This window comes from Salmo salar, chromosome 04 (assembly GCF_965601325.2).
Source record: "Salmo salar chromosome 04, fSalSal1, whole genome shotgun sequence".
Classification (NCBI taxonomy): domain Eukaryota; kingdom Metazoa; phylum Chordata; class Actinopteri; order Salmoniformes; family Salmonidae; genus Salmo; species Salmo salar.
The window spans coordinates 20,038,052-20,057,920 of NC_138294.1; the positions used below are offsets into that span (position 1 = coordinate 20,038,052).

At 46.9% G+C, this 19,869-nt stretch overlaps 1 protein-coding gene across 1 annotated transcript in view; it reads right to left on the bottom strand.

Moving 5' to 3' along the window:
- The window catches only part of LOC106602344 (hedgehog-interacting protein), a 47,884-nt gene extending 28,265 nt beyond the window's left edge, over positions 1-19,619 (bottom strand). Inside the window, exons 1-4 of the mRNA XM_045716574.2 lie at positions 18,907-19,619; positions 15,024-15,216; positions 8,814-8,958; positions 6,337-6,538 (exon numbers count right to left, since the gene is read on the bottom strand). Of these exons, the coding sequence (XP_045572530.1) occupies positions 6,337-6,538; positions 8,814-8,958; positions 15,024-15,216; positions 18,907-19,179 (813 nt within the window). The 5' untranslated portion in view covers positions 19,180-19,619. The remainder of the gene's footprint in view (positions 1-6,336; positions 6,539-8,813; positions 8,959-15,023; positions 15,217-18,906) is intronic.
- Positions 19,620-19,869: the final 250 nt, after the last annotated feature.

The window sequence follows — 19,869 nt, forward strand, 5'->3', positions numbered from 1 at the left end:
ATTCCTAAAACACAGCAGCGGTAAATGGACTGAAATATTAGCTCTCTCGCTAATGACTGCTCGTCATAACCAGAAGGCATACGGACGGCAGCAGAGCTAACACCAGGTCATAAGAAACAAACACTTGGAAACTAGGGCTGAGTGCCAAATGGCACCCTATTCACTACACAGCACACTACTTTGGCCCAAGCCCTATAGGGAATAGGGTGCCATTTGGGACACAGACCAATTCAATCTTAACTCCTGATTAGGAGAAGAGAAAAAATACCTTGGCAGATGGATCGCTATCAAATGACTGCCAAAGCTGCAGAAGACATATTGTTGACAACGTAAGTAGGCAGCTTTGCAACAAAAGAGCTAATTTGAAGTGTTCGTGTGTTGAGTATTAGTTCCAGTTGAAATATAAACAAAGTGAGGTTTCACTATCTTCCAGCTCTACTGTGTGGGGTTAGTCAGAGGAGAGGTACTGGGTGTACTGCAGTGGAGGCTGGTGGGAGGAGCAATAGGAGGACGGGCTCATTGTAATGGCTGGAATGGAATCAATGGAACGGAGTCAAGTGGGGTTTCTATATGTTTGATCTGTTTGATACCGTTCCATTAATTCCATTCCAGCCAGTACAATGAGCCCATCCTCCTATAGCTCCTCCCACTAGCCTCCTACAGGTCCTCTGACCACCCCCGTTTGTGGTCATGGGAGAACAAAGCCTCGTAGCGGGGGGGGGGGGGACAATGGCCAGCGATGATGTCATTGTGACACTTCTGTCAGGCCCTCCACAAATCACTTCATCGCCTTGACTTGAAAACAAGCTTCCCTCCTTTTCTCCTTAAACCGCTCTTCTCCTTCTCCCTCCTTTTTTTACAACCACCATCATTCTTCCTTCCAGTGTGGTAGTGGGTTCTGTTGATGCTCCACGAACACCTGCCTCCAGATTCACAGCGTAGGCAGGACTTTATTCTTCCGTTTTTGGCCGTTTTTTTGGTGTCAAGAGCCAGCCGAGGCAGAGTTGGAGTTCTCACCAGAACATCAACAGCATTCCATAGAGCTGTGGAACGGGAGCCGGAGCAGGGAGTGGAGCATAGTGAGTGGCTACCGTTTCCAATCCCGCCAGGCAGCTGCCTTTCTGTTCCATGATGCATGGTTTGGCTCCCTGCATTGTTAGCCCAGCGCCTTTTGATCCTCATTGGCTCTGGCAATCCCCACAAAAATACATTCCACCACGAGGAGAGCTGATTGGAGAAAAACAATGCAGTCCCTTTTACCTCAAAGGCAATCTGAAATGTTCACACTCATTCAGCCCCCCACCTCCCCCTGGTTACTCCAGCACAATGAAACCAGGGAGCCAAGTCAACCCCCCCCCTCACCCCACCCCACCCCACCTGTTAACACACATTAATCCTATGACAAGGTCGGAGCTTAGACCAGAGATCACTCAGTCTCATAACGAAGGGAGAGAGGAGAAAAAACTAAAGAGACCAAACCACCCAGCCCAATCAGATTGGATGCAAAACCACTTTTATAATGGAGGAGGCAGCCAGGCAATTTCCTGTATCACACGACACGTCAGCCAACAGAGTAATGTTTTGGGTCTACGACTCCATCTTGATAAACTACGACTTTCACTGAACTTTCTCATGACGTATTCCAGCGTATGTTCCTCTTCCCATCACATAAATAGGATAATAGTACGATTAACATTGCTGCCCCCCCCCCCCCCCCCCCCTTCAGCTTCAGCGCTTCAGTTCTCAGAGGGAGTCAACAGTAGGAGTAAGAGCTAATTTATCATCCACAGGGCACTTATCTCCGACAGTCTGAGAGGAACCTCTGCTCTCTCTGGCTGAGTTAGCCTGACAGTCTGAGAGGAACCTCTGCTCTCTCTGGCTGAGTTAGCCTGACAGTCTGAGAGGAACCTCTACTCTCTCTGGCTGAGTTAGCCTGACAGTCTGAGAGGAACCTCTACTCTCTCTGGCTGAGTTAGCCCGACAGTCTGAGAGGAACCTCTACTCTCTCTGGCTGAGTTAGCCTGACAGTCTGAGAGGAACCTTTACTCTCTCTGGCTGAGTTAGCCCGACAGTCTGAGAGGAACCTCTACTCTCTCTGGCTGAGTTAGCCCGACAGTCTGAGAGAAACCTCTGCTCTCTCTGGCTGAGTTAGCCTAACAGTCTGAGAGGAACCTCTACTCTCTCTGGCTGAGTTAGCCCGACAGTCTGAGAGGAACCTCTGCTCTCTCTGGCTGAGTTAGCCTGACAGTCTGAGAGGAACCTCTACTCTCTCTGGCTGAGTTAGCCTGACAGTCTGAGAGGAACCTCTACTCTCTCTGGCTGAGTTAGCACAACAGCTGTAGATGCAGTGTGACAGAGCACAAGAACACAGCATGAGATATTTGTCTCACAGTGAATATATTTTATTGCGCGTCCGCGCCCCTAGCCCTGTCACACAGGCTAACACACTTCAATAAGAGTGTTAGGCGAACCCACACTGCTCAAAGCAGATGTCTTCATTCCAAACCGCTTTCGCCCCATTGCCTTTGAGGCTGGCTGATGTAAGCAACCAACAACGGCGTCGCTCTATTTGTACATAGGCATGTGTCACCATGAATGAAATCAAAGCCAGCATGTTGTCAGCCACCGCTGGATACAGGGAGATTAAGTATGAATGTTGGGCTGCGTTCTCTCTCGTTTAACAGCATCTGGAAGTGGTTCCCCGCTTGAAACAAAAAACCCAAAACAAGTTAACTGGCTGAGCACCTCAGTTAACGTGCTGTGATGGCTTTATAGTCAGCATGACACTATCAGGTGTTGGTACTGAGCTGAGACGTGCTGAACCCGCCGTGTGGTACAGTTGATAGTGACGAGTCGTAAAGACAACAGTGCCCTGATCAGGACTGTGCCACACGGTTTCCACCGAGCCGCCTTCACCACATCTGAGCCACAGCCTGGCAGTGGTGGCGCAAGCCTCCGTTTAATCACCAAGCAGCTGGGAAATATAATCAGTCAATCAGTTGTTAGAGATGAGAGTATCTGATCCAATGGGCTTGGAGGATGGTGACTGTGACACCTCCGGGACAGATGGACAGAAACAATGTCAAACAGGGTAAGTTTGAGAGAGGACTCTGTGTGTGGGAGAAGGGGTGACAGGGAATGTCGGAATTAGCAGGCTTCCTACCGGGAAGAGGACGCCAGCAAGTGCGTTACACACACACAATCAAGTAACGACAGGAGGGGAAGGGGAGATTGGGTGTCAGGGAACACCCACGGTGCAATGAAGAGAGGAGAAGGAGAGCCTCCATTGCTCCCTCCCTTCGGCAGCATTGTGTCTGAGCGGGTCATCTTAATTGTCACGGGGGGGGGGGGGGGGAATCGGCCGGGCCGGCAGAAGGAACCACAGAACATTACAATCAAAGCATGTGGTAGCTAGGGGAGTCAGGGCAATGATAAACCCTTATCTTCCCCTCTCAGTGAGTCTCACTCCAGCCCCCCCTTCTCATCTCCCACTTCCCCTGAGGCTCCTGGGTGTTCTATCTGTATAGAGGGAACTATGTCCTGTTGATGCAGTGAGTAAACACCTCAGCCCCCCCTGGTAGCCCCCTCTGGAAGCCCCCCCAGTAGCCCCCCTGGTCCCCTGGTGCTGCGGGCCCCGTGCGGCCAGAGTCTTGTAGCAGCCAACAGCCAACATCACAGAATAGGACTCTGGGGGGCCTACCGGCCGGCCTGCCGGGTCTCAAGCCACTCTCTAATTGTCATAATGATTGTTTTATCCGCTAGCAGTTAGGTTTAATGATGATAAGACAGCAGGAGGGTCGTCCTGGGCTCCCTGTGGGCCTGTTGGCATGTCCATTCGCTGGGGTCCGCTTCACTCCCTGTAATCTCCGCTGTCCTCTTTCTAAGGGAACGGTGGGAGGCATGCGTGATAGATAAACTTCCTGTCCAAAAAGTGTGCCCCCTCCTCCTCCTCTTCCCCATTTCCCTATCTCTGGACACTATCAGTTCACTCTCAAATTCAAAAACTACAGCTATCGCCTTGGATACGGATAAACATCATCAGGGGCCATATGTATTAAGAGTTGCCTTTTATCTCACACAATGACTTTGATTACATGGACAGGGGGAAAGATGATCCCAGATCAGTACTCCTTCTCTGAGACAGCGCTAGATGTAACTGTCTGTGAGCAGGGCTGGGGTCAATTCCATTTCAATTCCAGTCAATTCAGAAAAGAAAAAACGAATTCCAATTCCATTTCCAAATGTTCTTCATTGAAAAGCGTTGAAGAGAATTGTAATGTCAGTGTACTTCCTGAATTTTCTAGAATTTAAATGGAATTGACCCCAAACCTGTCTGTGACACATAGCTAACCGTCAGTGGCAGACGTGGATGTCTCCATGTAAGGTTATGTGGTAAGAGCTGGTAAGAGCTACGATAGCATTAACAAGTCCTAGCAGGTGAGACATTTAAACTGAACCTGAAATTACATGGTAAATGATAGGCCATTTCAAAAGCTTAACAATCCTACACAGCTATAAAGATGATGTTTCCAACTACTGGCACTGGACCTGACGCTGCATGTCTATGGTGCACACACTACTGAGGTTGAAATGATGCCTAGATGGAATACCACTACACCAATTCTCTCCCCGGCTTCCAAGACGATGTCAATGAAAAAAAAGACGACTTCCTATTCAACTGTTGCCCAGAGGCTCGGCCAACACAAAGCTACGGAGGAGTAGGCGGGCGGGCGGGCGGGCGGACGGGCGGTGATGATTGTATTTCTTCTTTATTCGCTCTAGTGGGTGTGCTGCTCCTCTTCTCTCGGAGAAGGTTCCAAACCAAACAGCAGAATAACATATCTTTCAGGGGGGAGGCCAGCCAACCCGAGCCCCATCTCCAGGCCCCTCTCTCCTCTTCTCCTCCCCTGTTCTCTGGAAGTTAGATTTCCATGATGATGGGAGGTCAGAGCAGACCAGACTGAGTGAGTAAATGTCAGATAGGTGCTAATTCTTTTCAGAAGTACCAGACATGCCAATGGTTTCCTGTCTCGGGGAAACTGCAGCGGAGAGGGACGGGTGACGAGTACTTCTCGTGTGTGTGTGTGCACTGTGAACACAGTTCATCTCCTTAGACCCCTCGTTATTAGAACGGTCTCGACAGACACCAGATGTTTCTTTAGCAACCGAGGGTGGAGAGGGAAAGAGAGAGGGCGAGAGAGAGAGAGAGAGAGAGAGAGAGAGAGAGAGAGAGAGAGAGAGAGAGAGAGAGAGAGAGAGAGAGAGAGAGAGGGAATAGAGAGGGAAAGAGAGAGAGAGAATAGAACGAGAGTGAGAGAGAGAGAGAGAGAGAGAGAGAGAGAGAGATGGTGCAGACAGGCTTGACCACTAAAATACAGATACAGCTGGTCTTCCACTGTTGTGAGAGGGCCTATTGCTGTGTGAAATCATATCATACGACACCATTTATCAAAATAAAGTATTGGCCAGTGACGTCTTAGTCTGATCGTTTTTCATCTTGTGGGATTGTTCAGCACTAACCTATATGGAAACAGCTTGGTGGGGGAGAGTACAGAGTAACACTTAAAAAGCCATTTATCCACCTTCTACGAATTAGCAGCACATTAGCAATGTTCTCAACGTGTGTGCTAAGCTCATTGAAAGATAACAACATGTGAATTAGCCGTGTTGGGACAATTAATAAATAACTGATGGTTTTGTTTAATTGTTTAATGAAGTGTTAGACTGGCGAGCAGACTCCGGGGGGGGGGGTTAAGTCTGGAAGGAAGGGTCTTGATTGGTCGGAATTATCAGACGAGAGAGGTAGGTCTTAGAAGTAGAAATGTTTGAGGAGTGTCCAAGACTGTGTTCCACTCTCTCTCCCTCTCCTCAATGTTTGAGGAGTGTCCAAGACTGTGTTCCACTCTCTCTCCCTCTCCTCAGTGTTTGAGGAGTGTCCAAGACTGTGTTCCACTCTCTCTCCCTCTCCTCAATGTTTGAGGAGTGTCCAAGACTGTGTTCCACTCTCTCTCCCTCTCCTCAATGTTTGAGGAGTGTCCAAGACTGTGTTCCACTCTCTCTCCCTCTCCTCAGTGTTTGCAACACAGAAATAAAACCACTTAAGTGTGTCTCTCCCTCTGTGTCCGCTCCCTACATTGATAGTTAACCGTTTTGGTGTTAAAACTGGTGTTAAGGTGCGTTTATATTGGGAAGACACGAGGCGACCAAGTACCATCGCTTATATGTGAATTAGAGTTTGGAGCAGTCTTCAGGTGCCCCTATGCGTCCTGGTCAAAAGTAGTGCACTATGTAGGGAATAGGGTGTCATTAGGGATGCGTATTGTGTTCCTCACTGACCTTGAGTCCGGTCTGCACCAGCTTGTGGATGTCCAGGAAAGGCTCTTTCAGCAGCTCCATGTTATGGGTCAGCACCCGGACGAAGCCCTCCTTCTCCAGGACAAAGAGGCGCTGGGATCCGTCCCCACAGTGCACCACGGCTACTGGCTGCCTCAGCCCGCTCAACACCACCTGGGCACAGTAGCAGTTGTGCTTGTGCTTCCTGGGCGGCCGGAGGAGGAACGAAAGGTCAAGGGTCGCCGACGGATAATCCCGTTGAGAGAGGAAAGGAAGGAGGGAGATGGAGAGAAGGAGAAAGAGAGAGAGAGAAGGAGAAAGAGCGAGAGAGAGAGTGAGCGTGAGAGACAGATAGAGAGAGCGAGAGAGAAAGCATGAGAGAGAGAGAGACAGATAGAGGAGAAAGAGAGAGAGAGAGAGAGCGTGAGAGACAGATAGAGAGAGAGAGAGAGAGAGAGAGAGAAAGAGAAAGAGAGAGAGAGAAAGAGAGAAAGAGAAAGAGAAAGAGAGAGAGAGAAAGAGAGAAAGAGAGAGAGAAAGAGAGAAAGAGAGAGAGAGAGAGAGAGAGAGAGAGAGAGAGAGAGAGAGAGAGAGAGAGAGAGAAAGAGAGGAAAAACAGAAAATACCCCCCACAATAAACATACACTGATTGAGTTGACTTGACAGTAAATTAATACCAGTGATTTACAAAGTAAGAGTGAAGCAATAGCATGACACGATGGGAAGGGTTGAGTAAGAGTTTAGACACTTCCATAGGCAGTGACTTTGATTCATGTGCATTGGGCACACATACATACATATGTCACTCCACGGGTGAATTTAGTGGAGCAATGGTTAAATGGGGGATGAGGGGTCTCCAGCTGTGCAACAAGTGTTGCGTAAAACCACAGGTCACATTTGATGTGGGAAACAGAACATTCAAACTCCATTATACAACATCGCGACAGCTAGCTAACGCATGAAGGCGGTGACGCTGATTCCTCGCTCCTCACACACTTGTTTCAAGACATTCCCAATCGCCGGGCGGAATTTGCCATTGAGAGCCTGTGTGAAGGATGGATACTCATTGGAGGAAAAAGGGTGTCAGTTCAGTTATCTCGCTGACAGTTTCCTGTCTGCTGCTATGCTGTCATCGTGACGCATGTGTCAAGTTCATACACACAGCAGATGTGCGCCCTCTCTCTCTAGCTCTCTCTTTCACTCCCTGGCTCTCTCTCTCTCTCCCTCACTCTGGCTCTCTATCTCTCTCTCTGCCTCTCTCTCTCACTCCCTGGCTCTCTCTATCGCTCCCTGGCTCTCTCTATCTCTCTCTCTGCCTCTCTCCCTCCCTAGCTCTCGCTATCTCTCTCTCTGCCTCTCTCTCTCCCTTCTTGGGTCTCTCTCTCTCTCTATCTCTCTCTCCGCCTCTCTCTCTCCCTCAGGCCAGTTTTGAAGTGGGAGGTCTGATTAAGACTTACGATGTTAGATGACATCGGTGGTTAAAACCTGGCCCTCTCTCCTTGCTCATCATCTCTTGGCCGGCCCCAGGCGGAAGATGAGAAGGGGAGTCAGCTCAACAAGACTCCCTTTAGATGAGCGGCTGCCAACAGAAGCTCTATATCTCTCCTCGGCCATCCCGGCCATCCATCCTAGAGTTCAGTGCAATTACAATTACAGTGCTCTTTAGCATAGCAAGGGGTCATTACCAGAAATGACTAGAGTAGAACCCCATGAACCCCAGGAATGCAGACAGCACTTAGCTAGACATCATAGACAGACAGCATCAGCATAGTTTCTCTGGTCTGGTATGGTCTGGTCTGTTCCGGCTCGAGATAGCAGGACGGTCAGTTGGTCACGTGTCCAGCAGCAGCGCTCTCAGCTCGCGTCAGGGGGGCTAGAACGGGGCCTGCGTCCCAAATGGCACCCTATTCCCTATATGGTGTACTACTTTTCACCAGGGCCCACAGGACTAGTGCACTACGTAGGGAATAGGGTGCCATTTGGGACGGAGACGGGGAGCTCAGAGGCTCTCTCTCCACTGGAGCAGACAAAAAAAAGGTGAAAGTTTGTCTATGACGTACAGCCGCTAGCTAGCAGTGAGGGAGGGTTGGCCTGCAGGGTAAGCATTTCCATTGTGTGGCCAAAGCCTGGCCCAATGCACCCTGAACAAACGGCAGGCTTTGGTGATGACTGGAGAGATGGGTGACGGGTAAAGTTGGGAGGGGGGGGGGGGTCATCCAGGCTTGGCATTGGCATGTCTCCCATGACCCTGGTTCATAGTACATATCGCCTGGGGCGAGACCGGTGGTGGTGGCCAGTCAAAGTGGCACACTGGATTCAGAGTGTGGAGATGCCACGATACACACTATGGCCTCTCTTTCCTCAACTCACTGAAAGCGTCCTTTTTGGATGGTTAACTCAATATTTAAAAAGCATACCTTAAATGCACTCTTCCTAACGTATACAAATAAAATAGATTTTGAAAGTGAAACATTACAAACCTGTTGATGTCTTCGACTTTCTCATCTCCCAAGTAGTTGGAGTCCTGTCCCCGTGTTTGCTTTCGATGGAAATCTGGGAAGCACAGGCCTCCGTCCCTCCGTCCGTAGTATTGACAGAACTCATCCACATCGGCTTGGAACAGCTCTGAAAAACACCATGGACACAGACAACGGCCCGCAGGCAAAGAAAGACGATTCAAGTCAAGTGACTTCACACCTCGTTCAAACCATGATGCAACATCATCCAACTTACCAGCGAGCTGAAGCTAAATCCCCTCCTAGTTAGTCGCCCTTAATTCATGTTTACCCAGCTTTAGTTCCTTAAGTTTTCAGACAGTTGTTTTTGAGAGTTGTGCTGAATGAGCCAAACCAAATCCTGGCAAGGCCTGGGCTGAACAAGTGAAGAAACGCTGGCCAGACAGGCCAACTGGGTTAGATCCGAGCAGAATGTGAGGAATATGCTGTTCAGACTGTTCCTCAGGTCTTCAACTCTGCAGCAGTGCACCACTGAGGCCCCATCCATCTTTACCTTTATCCTTTGACCCCTGTTGCTATGGCTGTTTGACCCCTGTTGCTATGCCTCGCAGCTCTACCTCACCTGGGTGACTGCTGTGAATACCTAATAGCTTTCCAGATATTTGGAATATTAAGTATAACATAGGCTGAAATTCTCATACAATTAAAGCACTGTTAGGGGCCAGTGCCAAATGGCACCCTATTCCCTTTATAGTGCACTACTTTTGACCAGTGCCTATTTGGGCCGCAGCCTAGATGTTTCGCCCTCCTCAGCCCAGCGGCAGGCATATGGGCACAGCATGTGAAATGTGAGAAACTCTAATTCAAAACTGACCATGTTTAATTAACAGCCCAGTCTTCCAAACACTAACTTTGCACATTTTTAGGAGGGATAGAAATATTCTGTCTGCCTCAAAACCCAAATCAAGAAATGATATTCCCAAATGTTGATTGATTGTGTTCCACTGCTTGCTTGTGCTTTGGGGAAGTTCAAAGCAAAAATGTCCCCATCACACGGTTATTTCCCAAGACCACCTTGATTTCTCTTGGAGCGGCTAGTTGTACTAGAGCTAAAGTTGGTTCAACACCAGGGTCTGGGGCACCCAGTAATCTGGGAATATATCCTCATTAGACACAGCAGCCCCAACCCCGCCTGATTGGCCACCGTCAGAGACCCACAGTCACAACATTATTCCAAGATTCTAGGAACCCCCCCCCCCCCCCCCTTTCTTATTGTGCTAGCAGGGCAAACCACTAACAGGGTGAAAAGAACGCAAGCAAGCAGCGTATCTTAAAACATGCGCGTGACCTAAAAACAACCGTGCCAATATTGTTTCCCTTAACACAACCCTCAGAGGGGCGGAGGAGGAGAGCAAACACAGCAGTGATAAAAACACAAACAGGACTGTCTCTCCTCTCTTTCATCTCGCTCTCCGGACCCCACACATCCCTCCCTCCCTTTCCATCCTGGCCCCTCCACACTGACCACAAGGCTGACCACACTACCACTGGAGGTGATAGGATATCCCACTAAACATCTAAATACAACACGGAGATCAAACACACACTCAGAACACACACACACACACAAACACTCCCAGGCCTATGCCACCCACCTACTTTGTGCCTGCAGTTATCTTAACCATGCTGGTCCCAGGACCTCAGATGCAGAGGGGAGAGACAGAGTGGGGGATGGAGGGAGGGGGAAGGGGTGGGAGACCTCTAGGTTAAAGTGAGACTCAGGCCGTAAAGGGCTTTATGGAGAAATGAGGGCTAAGTACACAGCCTAATGGGGAGCTGGAGAGGGAGTTTCACGGGAGCAGGAGGACATTTAAAGGCACAGTAAAGGCTACCGTTCAGGTTTAATACTGTTGGTCAGCATATTGCATGTGTTGATGCAGAGTACAGTTCTGGAAGGGTTCTGAATTTCATCTTTAGTGATATATACTGTACATGAGCCCAAAAAACGAATGTTTGTCAGTGCTTTATATTTTATATTTAATTAAACATGTTCTTAAGAGGCAATAGTGATTACTACAAATGCAAATTTAAGTTGAACAGAAAACCAACAAATTGTAAAAACAAGTAGCTTAACCCCCCCCCCAAAAAAAAATACATAAGGACACAAATCCAGAAGAAAAAACTCTTCAATCCATAGGAGGAGAAACCTCTGTCTGTATCCAGAATGATATGTACTTAGAGGGACATCTAATTTTAGACAATTTATGGTTAACTACTTCCATAAACATGTGGCACCAAGCACTGCATTCTCTCTCCCTCTCTCTCTCTCCCTCCACAATATGTACCAGTTTTATTGTACTGGCCTGGGGGGAAAAAGAGAGAGAGAGAGAGAAAGAAAGAGCGAGAGAGAAAGAGAGAGATAGAGGGAAAAAAAACCTCTGTCCACATCCCAGGCAGTGAGCTAGCGCTATAGTTCTACTTCCATCTGGTTGTCTTCCAAGACAACCTGGGTGGCCACCCAAAGTACTTGACATCTTGATGCACTTCAGCAGCTTTACATATACACAACCTTTGTAGAAAAATAAATGTGTCATTCGTCACCACATATGCTGATCTGCGTAGAGGGGGAGAAAGGGAGGGAAGGATTGATGGGAGGGGGGTGACTGACTCCTTCTCTGGCTCAAGCTCCTGGTATGAAGCTCTGGGTTTAACTCTAAGCTTTCACTGCTGTCTGTCAGCTCACTGGCTGCTGTCTCTCTCTCTCTCCATCTCTCTCTCTCTCTCTCTCCCTCTCTCTCACCACCTCTCTCTGTCCATCTCTCTCCATCCCGCTCTCTCTGTCCATCTCTCTCTATCCCTCTCTCTCTCTGCCGACTACAACAGGTGTTGACCTTACAGTGAAATGCTTACTTACAAGCCCTTAACCAACAATGCAGTTTTAAGAAAAATAAGAGTTGAGAAAAATATTTACTCAATTAACTAAAGTTAAAAAATGAAAGAGCAACGATAAAATAACAATAGCGAGGCTATACACAGGGGGTACCGGTACCGAGTCAATGTGCGGGGGTACAGGTTAGTTGAGGTAATTGAGGTAATATGTACATGGGGGAGGGGGGGGGGTTGATGTTGATAGTGCTGGTGGTGGTGTAGAGCCACCACATGTGTGGTTGAAACTGTTCTCTGTTCAGCAAATCGCGAGCAGATTGAATCTGCCGTGGCGACACAGATAGGAAGAAGAATTGGCTGGGGGCAAGCAGCGGCCGTTTGATCACAAGGAATGTGCACTTCACTGGGAGGCACGGCAGACAGGTAACAGCCCTTCAAAGGCCCTACTTCTGAGGACGGGGAGCTTTCAGGGAGGGCGGCCTATCAAGCAGGTCTCCTATCATCTCACAATACCATCCTATCCAGGAGGAAACGGCGTGTCATGTTATCTCTATGTCATCTCCTCGCTTATTCCACATCGGGAGGAGACTCCCTCCAGGGCTGGCGTTGCCTTGCCTACGCGTACGGGGGAACAGTTCGAGGGCCGAGGCGAGGCCCGGGTCCAGCGAGGCAGCTCTGATTGTGTTTACGTTCCATCGAATTTATCATCAAGGAAAACAAACTGATGGTGTGAGTGCCGTTTTTTTAAACAGGCCGTAGTTTGTGTGTGTCTGAGGCTGTGTGTGAGGAGCTCCCTTGGTGGCGCGAGGTGTCAGAGCCGGTCATGTCTAGACCGTAGCCAGGGTGCTTACAGCTTACACATCCCCAAACAGCACACAGCACCGTCAGCCCCCTGACGTCAGCCAGGGCAGCTCAGGAGGGCTTGCCAAAGAAGGACAGGGCCAGGGAAGGAAAGGGTCATAAAATCAATCATTTTCAGCTCTGGCAGATTGTAGAGGCTTTGTTTAGGGCGTGTGGTTACGTGTGTGTGTATGTGTGTGTGTGCGCGTGCGCATGTGTGTGTACACAATTTATGTCTAAATTCCATAGATTGAGGAAGAGTTTGAGTAAAGAAAAGTAATGTTCCTTAAAACACATCTACAACCAGTCCAAGTGGGACTAAAAATACTGACAATGCTGCCACACTCAGAAATCTATAAAAAAAATCCACAAGTATTTACACATTTGTACAACTCAGCTAGCGCAAGAAAATAAATCCAGTCCACCTGGTGCAACAAAACAACGTTTTGTACTGGGTTGGTTTAACCTGCAGTCTGAGGGAACGAGAGAGAGAGAGAGAGAGAGAGAGAGAGAGAGAGAGAGAGAGAGAGCTCCTGATTGCCAGGTCTAAAGTGTATAGTCAGACTAATTAACAAAGTGCTAGGCTGATGGCTGCAGTAGGCAACGTCTGCCAGCCAGGGTGGGTAGACTGAGACGAGGCTCTCCCAGTGTATGGGGGCGTGAGGCAGGCAGGCTCTACCACCAAGTGGAGGTGAGGTCAGATGAGGTAAGCCTACATAAATAAATATTCCTTCTTGAGTCCTTACGCTCCACTGCGTCTTGCATAAGTAAAACCAAGCTACCTATATGTTCAACACTGTCTGCTGACTTTGAATTGGGGACCTTGAGGAGACCTGCTCAGAAATGTAATATTGCCTTATTCAGACATTAGGCTGTATGTAGTGTGTCAGGAAGTCAAAGAGAGAGAGAGAGTGAGTGAGATTGAGGGAGGGAGAGAGTGAGTGAGAATGAGAGAGAGAGAGCGAGCGAGAGAGATTTGTGTTCATATGTGTGCCTCACTCCGCCTATACAGTGCAAGCACTGACTGAGGTAGTGATGGCACTATCATCATCCTTCTCGGTTACCTGGTATATCTTAGTGGTAGGTGTAGTAGAATGGTTACCTGGTATATCTTAGTGGTAGGTGTTGTAGAATGGTTACCTGGTATATCTTAGTGGTAGGTGTAGTAGAATGGTTACCTGGTATATCTTAGTGGTAGGTGTAGTAGAATGGTTACCTGGTATATCTTAGTGGTAGGTGTAGTAGAATGGTTACCTGGTATATCTTAGTGGTAGGTGTAGTAGAATGGTTACCTGGTATATCTTAGTGGTAGGTGTTGTAGAATGGTTACCTGGTATATCTTAGTGGTAGGTGTAGTAGAATGGTTACCTGGTATATCTTAGTGGTAGGTGTAGTAGAATGGTTACCTGGTATATCTTAGTGGTAGGTGTAGTAGAATGGTTACCTGGTATATCTTAGTGGTAGGTGTAGTAGAATGGTTACCTGGTATATCTTAGTGGTAGGTCTGGTAGAATGGTTACCTGGTATATCTTAGTGGTAGGTGTAGTAGAATGGTTACCTGGTATATCTTAGTGGTAGGTGTAGTAGAATGGTTACCTGGTATATCTTAGTGGTAGGTGTAGTAGAATGGTTACCTGGTATATCTTAGTGGTAGGTGTAGTAGAATGGTTACCTGGTATATCTTAGTGGTAGGTGTAGTAGAATGGTTACCTGGTATATCTTAGTGGTAGGTGTAGTAGAATGGTTACCTGGTATATCTTAGTGGTAGGTGTAGTAGAATGGTTACCTGGTATATCTTAGTGGTAGGTCTGGTAGAATGGTTACCTGGTATATCTTAGTGGTAGGTGTAGTAGAATGGTTACCTGGTATATCTTAGTGGTAGGTGTAGTAGAATGGTTACCTGGTATATCTTAGTGGTAGGTGTAGTAGAATGGTTACCTGGTATATCTTAGTGGTAGGTGTAGTAGAATGGTTACCTGGTATATCTTAGTGGTAGGTGTAGTAGAATGGTTACCTGGTATATCTTAGTGGTAGGTGTAGTAGAATGGTTACCTGGTATATCTTAGTGGTAGGTGTTGTAGAATGGTTACCTGGTATATCTTAGTGGTAGGTGCAGTAGAATGGTTACCTGGTATATCTTAGTGGTAGGTGTAGTAGAATGGTTACCTGGTATATCTTAGTGGTAGGTGCAGTAGAATGGTTACCTGGTATATCTTAGTGGTAGGTGCAGTAGAATGGTTACCTGGTATATCTTAGTGGTAGGTGTAGTTGAATGGTTACCTGGTATATCTTAGTGGTAGGTGTAGTAGAATGGTTACCTGGTATATCTTAGTGGTAGGTGTAGTAGAATGGTTACCTGGTATATCTTAGTGGTAGGTGTAGTAGAATGGTTACCTGGTATATCTTAGTGGTAGGTGTAGTAGAATGGTTACCTGGTATATCTTAGTGGTAGGTGTAGTAGAATGGTTACCTGGTATATCTTAGTGGTAGGTGTAGTAGAATGGTTACCTGGTATGTGTCCGCGGCAGGTATAGTAGAATTCTCGACAGTAGTCCTGGCAGAGGCGTGGCAGGTGGGGCTCCCTGAGGGGGACCTTGTCCGACTCAGGGGAGTGGAACAGCACTTGGGCGTTGGGCGAACAGTGTGCACACTTAATCTCCTCCAGGAGACGGCTGCACTCCGTGTTATTGGTGGAGAAGATCTAGGGGGAGGGACCACACGCAACAAGGAACAATGACTGATTAAAATACGGACTTAGTGAGCATTAATGTTTTACACCTCAACATGGCTTGTAATTTGCTGGCATGTCAGCGATATTGTATAATTAAGCAATAAGGGTGCTGTATATGGCCAATATACCACGGCTAAGGGCTGTTCTTAAGCACGAACCAACGCAGAGTGCCTGGATACAGCCCTTCGCCATGGTATACTGGCCATATACCACAAACCCCTGAGGTGCGTTGTTGCTATCATAATCTGGTTACCAACTTAATCAGACGAGTAAAAATAAATATTTTGTCATACGCGTGGTATACAGTCTGATATACCACGGCTTTCAGCCAATCAGCATTCAGGGCTCGAACCACCCAGTTTATAATAAACATTATTGTAAGACATTAGCATGGAGATGATATAACCTAACTTTAATTATCCACCGCTGCAGTTTTATTGATGGTACACTGAAAAAATATTCTCCAGAGAAACTAAGCCCACACCAAAATTAGACTTGATTACCTTTTAATGTCACTTTTTAAACCCAGAATACGCGGCACTTTCTGAGAAAAAGATTCTCTCCCTCACGACTTGTTTACCTAAGTGTACAAACAGTTAAGTTGAAATTACATTTCATATGTCAGGGCGGCTGGGGCCAAAATGGATGGAGCCGAATTAGAGGGTTTGAAGCGTTACTTAGGTCGCTAAACAAAAGTAAACAAGAGATTTAGACCCCAGAAATTAGCAGGGATTATTTACGTAGCAAATTAGGTGTAATAAAACACAACGTAATCTGTCCTGCATCCAGACATGTGTGCTGCTTAGGCAGCAGGCGGGCTGGTAGTGCTTTGCACTGTGTGAGGTCCGTCCGTGTGTAAACACCAATTTAGAGATAGACAGGCACATCATTCCCGCACTGGTATCAACAAATTAGCAGTCTGTCCTAGTCAATTAGGCCTACAGACCTGGGTCCAACATATGGACACCTCCCCCTCTCCCTCTCTAACTCTCTCTCTCTCTCTCTCTCTCTCTGTCTCTCTGTCTCTCTCTCTCAGTTCAACAATAACCTGACTAGGTCTGGAAGAGAAAGCTGCTTCTTAACGATAAAGCCACCCTGCGGTCGTGTTCGAGACCGTTTTGTGACCACAGGCCCTTTGGTTGTTTTATAGCCCCTCAGGACCACGACTAGAGATGGCCAAAGAATGTTTGTTCTACTCCTCTTACCGGGACAGTGTAAAACACGGGTGATTAGGACTTGCCAGAAGCACACACAGAGGTTGATAAACCCGGCTATAAACAAGCAATAAATATACTCATAAATATACTCATACTAATACCATACTAATAAAGAGTGCAGAGCAGCTAAAAGCCGTTAGCCTTTAGAAGTGTTGACATGTCAGCATTAGGCAGGGTAGGCTTAGACGGGGCTAAAACCTGGTTGTCCATGTTTGTGTGTTTTACTTACTCTCGGTCTCTGTAACTGTAGTGGTCAGGTGTGGCTCTGTTGGTAAGACATTGACGCCAACAACGGCAGGGACGTGGGTTTAATCCCTGCAGTATACAGATACTAAAACATATGCACTCACTGTATTTTAAGTCATTTTGGATAACAGTGTCTGCTAAGTGGTACAGTATATGTTACTATACTATTACTACTACTAACCCCTCCAAATCCATGTGAGTACTACCGCCGTGGGCATTCCTAACCCCCCGCCTTCCTACTCTAAATTGCCCATTGATTCGGCGTGCCATGGGCTGGCACAGTCCATGGAGAGGAGCATTTGTGGGCTCTCAGCCATACCCTGTGCCCATATGTTGCTGGGATGGGCTCCAATGTTGCCATCACCACAAACCAGAACAAGAGGACCTTTGTTTGTTGTGTTTAGCAGCAAAATTTCACCACTGACTCGCTACTCAAAAGCAGAGAAAGATAAATTCTCAGTCAGTAGGCTCGATCCCGGTCTGTACAAGCACTATTATAGCATTACTGGGGGAACAGAAATGCAAGGGACACAAGTCTCCGAAGGTAAACAACCGACCCACACACACGCACAACATCCATCTGTGTGACACACCTTGGCATGTGGGGGGAAATGTGTCGTAACACATCAATAACACAAGATTGCCAGTTCACATGGACAGCCCAAATGCAAAATGAATTTCCATAAGCTCCTTTATGCTGGTCGTTGTCCTCCTCACAGAGACTTGATCAAAAAGCCAACGTGTAAGTAGCTCACTGTAGAGGAGCAGCTGTTACAGGAGGACTCATTTCTTTGATAGGATCTGCACAATGGCTTTTGTCAGTGAAATTGCCGGAACAAACATATCAATGCACAAAGGTCACACTTGAAAACATTTGCTTGTCATTCAATCTTAGACAAGCCTCATAAGGTCTCACCATCAGGAATCACAGGGAGAAAGAGAGAGAGAGAGAGAGAGAGAGAGAGAGAGAGAGAGAGACCACCACACATAGCCCCTATAGAGAAAAGAGGCTGTGCTGTAGGCAACACTAAGACTGGTGTTAAAAATCTTAAACAAAACACTTGCCCTTTGGGAATAGGTGTAAGTTAGTGAGGGGTGGGTGTGAGAGAGGGGGGTGAAGGACAAATAATACCCTCTCAGCAGCCTTAACACTTGGACAGAGTCAGGGACTGGGGGGGGAGAGTGATGTTCTCCAGCATCACCCATTAGTGAAACTAACAAACACAATGGTGGTGTTGTTATTCTTTTGCCATAAGCAAAAAGAGCTCTGTGTGTGGGCAGCGTAGTAGGGAGAAGTCGAGGTTATTTTTGTTCCGTTCAGGGTTTTTCCTCCTATTTGCATGACTTGAGCAAATTAAATGATGCAATATGGCTTTTTTGTCACAACACAAAGTGAGATACCACCCAGCCGGATATGTCGATTCGTTGGGAGCGGTTTACATGAGAATATGGCGAATTCTACCGTGAACTCCACGTAGCCTATGAAGACTGTGTTAAAGATTTATCCATGCAGTTAAACATGACGATAATCATTTGTCTATAATGGGCATCTGCTTAGGCAATGTACAGTAAACGCGCACATTCTGTGCAGGAACTGATTGGAAATAAGAAAAACATAATAACATGCAACATTGTTGCAAAATACATTCTAAGTGCGCTGACAAACATGCCACACGTGCGCATAACTGCGGTGTGTGACGCAAAAGAATAACTTAGTAGAATTTAACGATAGTCAACGGTGCTGACTCACTTGGACTGAGCGCGTGTGGGGTTATTTTGTAACGCGGGGATGAACGTAAAAGGTTATAACATAACCATGGTAACACCGTAACGCCTCGGACACGCTCGAGACCAACAATCAGGAGGCTTATATCATTTCACCACTTTTAAACAACATAGTTAGCTGATAAATCATGTTCATTTGTTTTTACAGTTTTATGGATTTTCTACATATTTAATGTGACTGATAAAGAAACCTCAAAAACAGCCTGGAGTAGCAGGACAACGCCAGAATTTGTAAGTAGGCTACGGTTGAATTTTCCCCTCACAGTCCCAACCTCCCTCATATATCGTTAATTCTACTACTGTCAACAACAAGTCGAAAAGACACACAACGCAGTAAATACATTCCCCGGGGCGTTTGGCATTAGCTTACAGACAGCTCTCACAATGAAAGAATGCAACGAGCCCAACATACCCTGGCATCACGCCGGTGGACTATCTGATAAGCAGCACGCCTGGTTGGGCAGCATGACACACGAGGGTACAACCTGTGACAAACTTCCCCGCTGCTTGCACCGCTGTCCACTGACAGTTTTCTTTCCCTCTTCTTCAGTCGCTTGGGCATGCTCCCGTCGTAACATCTCCTTCTCCTCGGGCTTATTTCCCCCTTCTCGCCAAATTTCGAATCCCCACATTCCCAAACGTTGACTGCAATAGCCAACACGAGTACAAATTTCAAATGCCTCATATTGAAAAAACGTTGGAACCAAAAGATATGAGAGCAATCACTGTGGAAAGCAACGGTCCAAACCTACAAAATACTCTATTCTCTATATTTATATATGCTGTATCACAGGTAAACGATTATAATAGTTGAGTTTAATAAAGGTATACGCATAAAGTAATCAGAATTAAATATTTGCTAAAGAAAAAAATGTTATTTAAAATAAATTAATGGTAGTGCTGGTTATGATGGCATACCCCAGAAATACACATTTTTCTCTCGTAAAGAAAACAAAGCAAATAATAAGCAAACTCTGAGAATTGCAGTAAGCTTAATTTGTGTCCTTCCTTCTGTTTTAAAATCCGTTTCAGCACAGTGCATTGGGTCAAAAAAGTAAGCACAAAATTGTCTCTCACTAGATCCTCAGAGCGCTCACATGTTTCCCCTTGCTCTTTCCTCCTTCTTTTTAACCAGCGCGCGAGAAGAGGAGCGAGCACAGTGACGTAAGACAGCACGAGAGCGCGCACTTGGCTGTACACTACTGTGGAACGGAACGATGAATACCTGGCTGTCAGCACTGGACGGGCTGTCGTCAGTGATAGCCTACAGAAGAATTGATGAGGTGAGATTGAGAAGTCAAGTGCACTTGAGAATACATTCTAGAAGTGATTCTTTCTAGGATTGTAAAGTCTATTACATATGTCGTTTCATGTG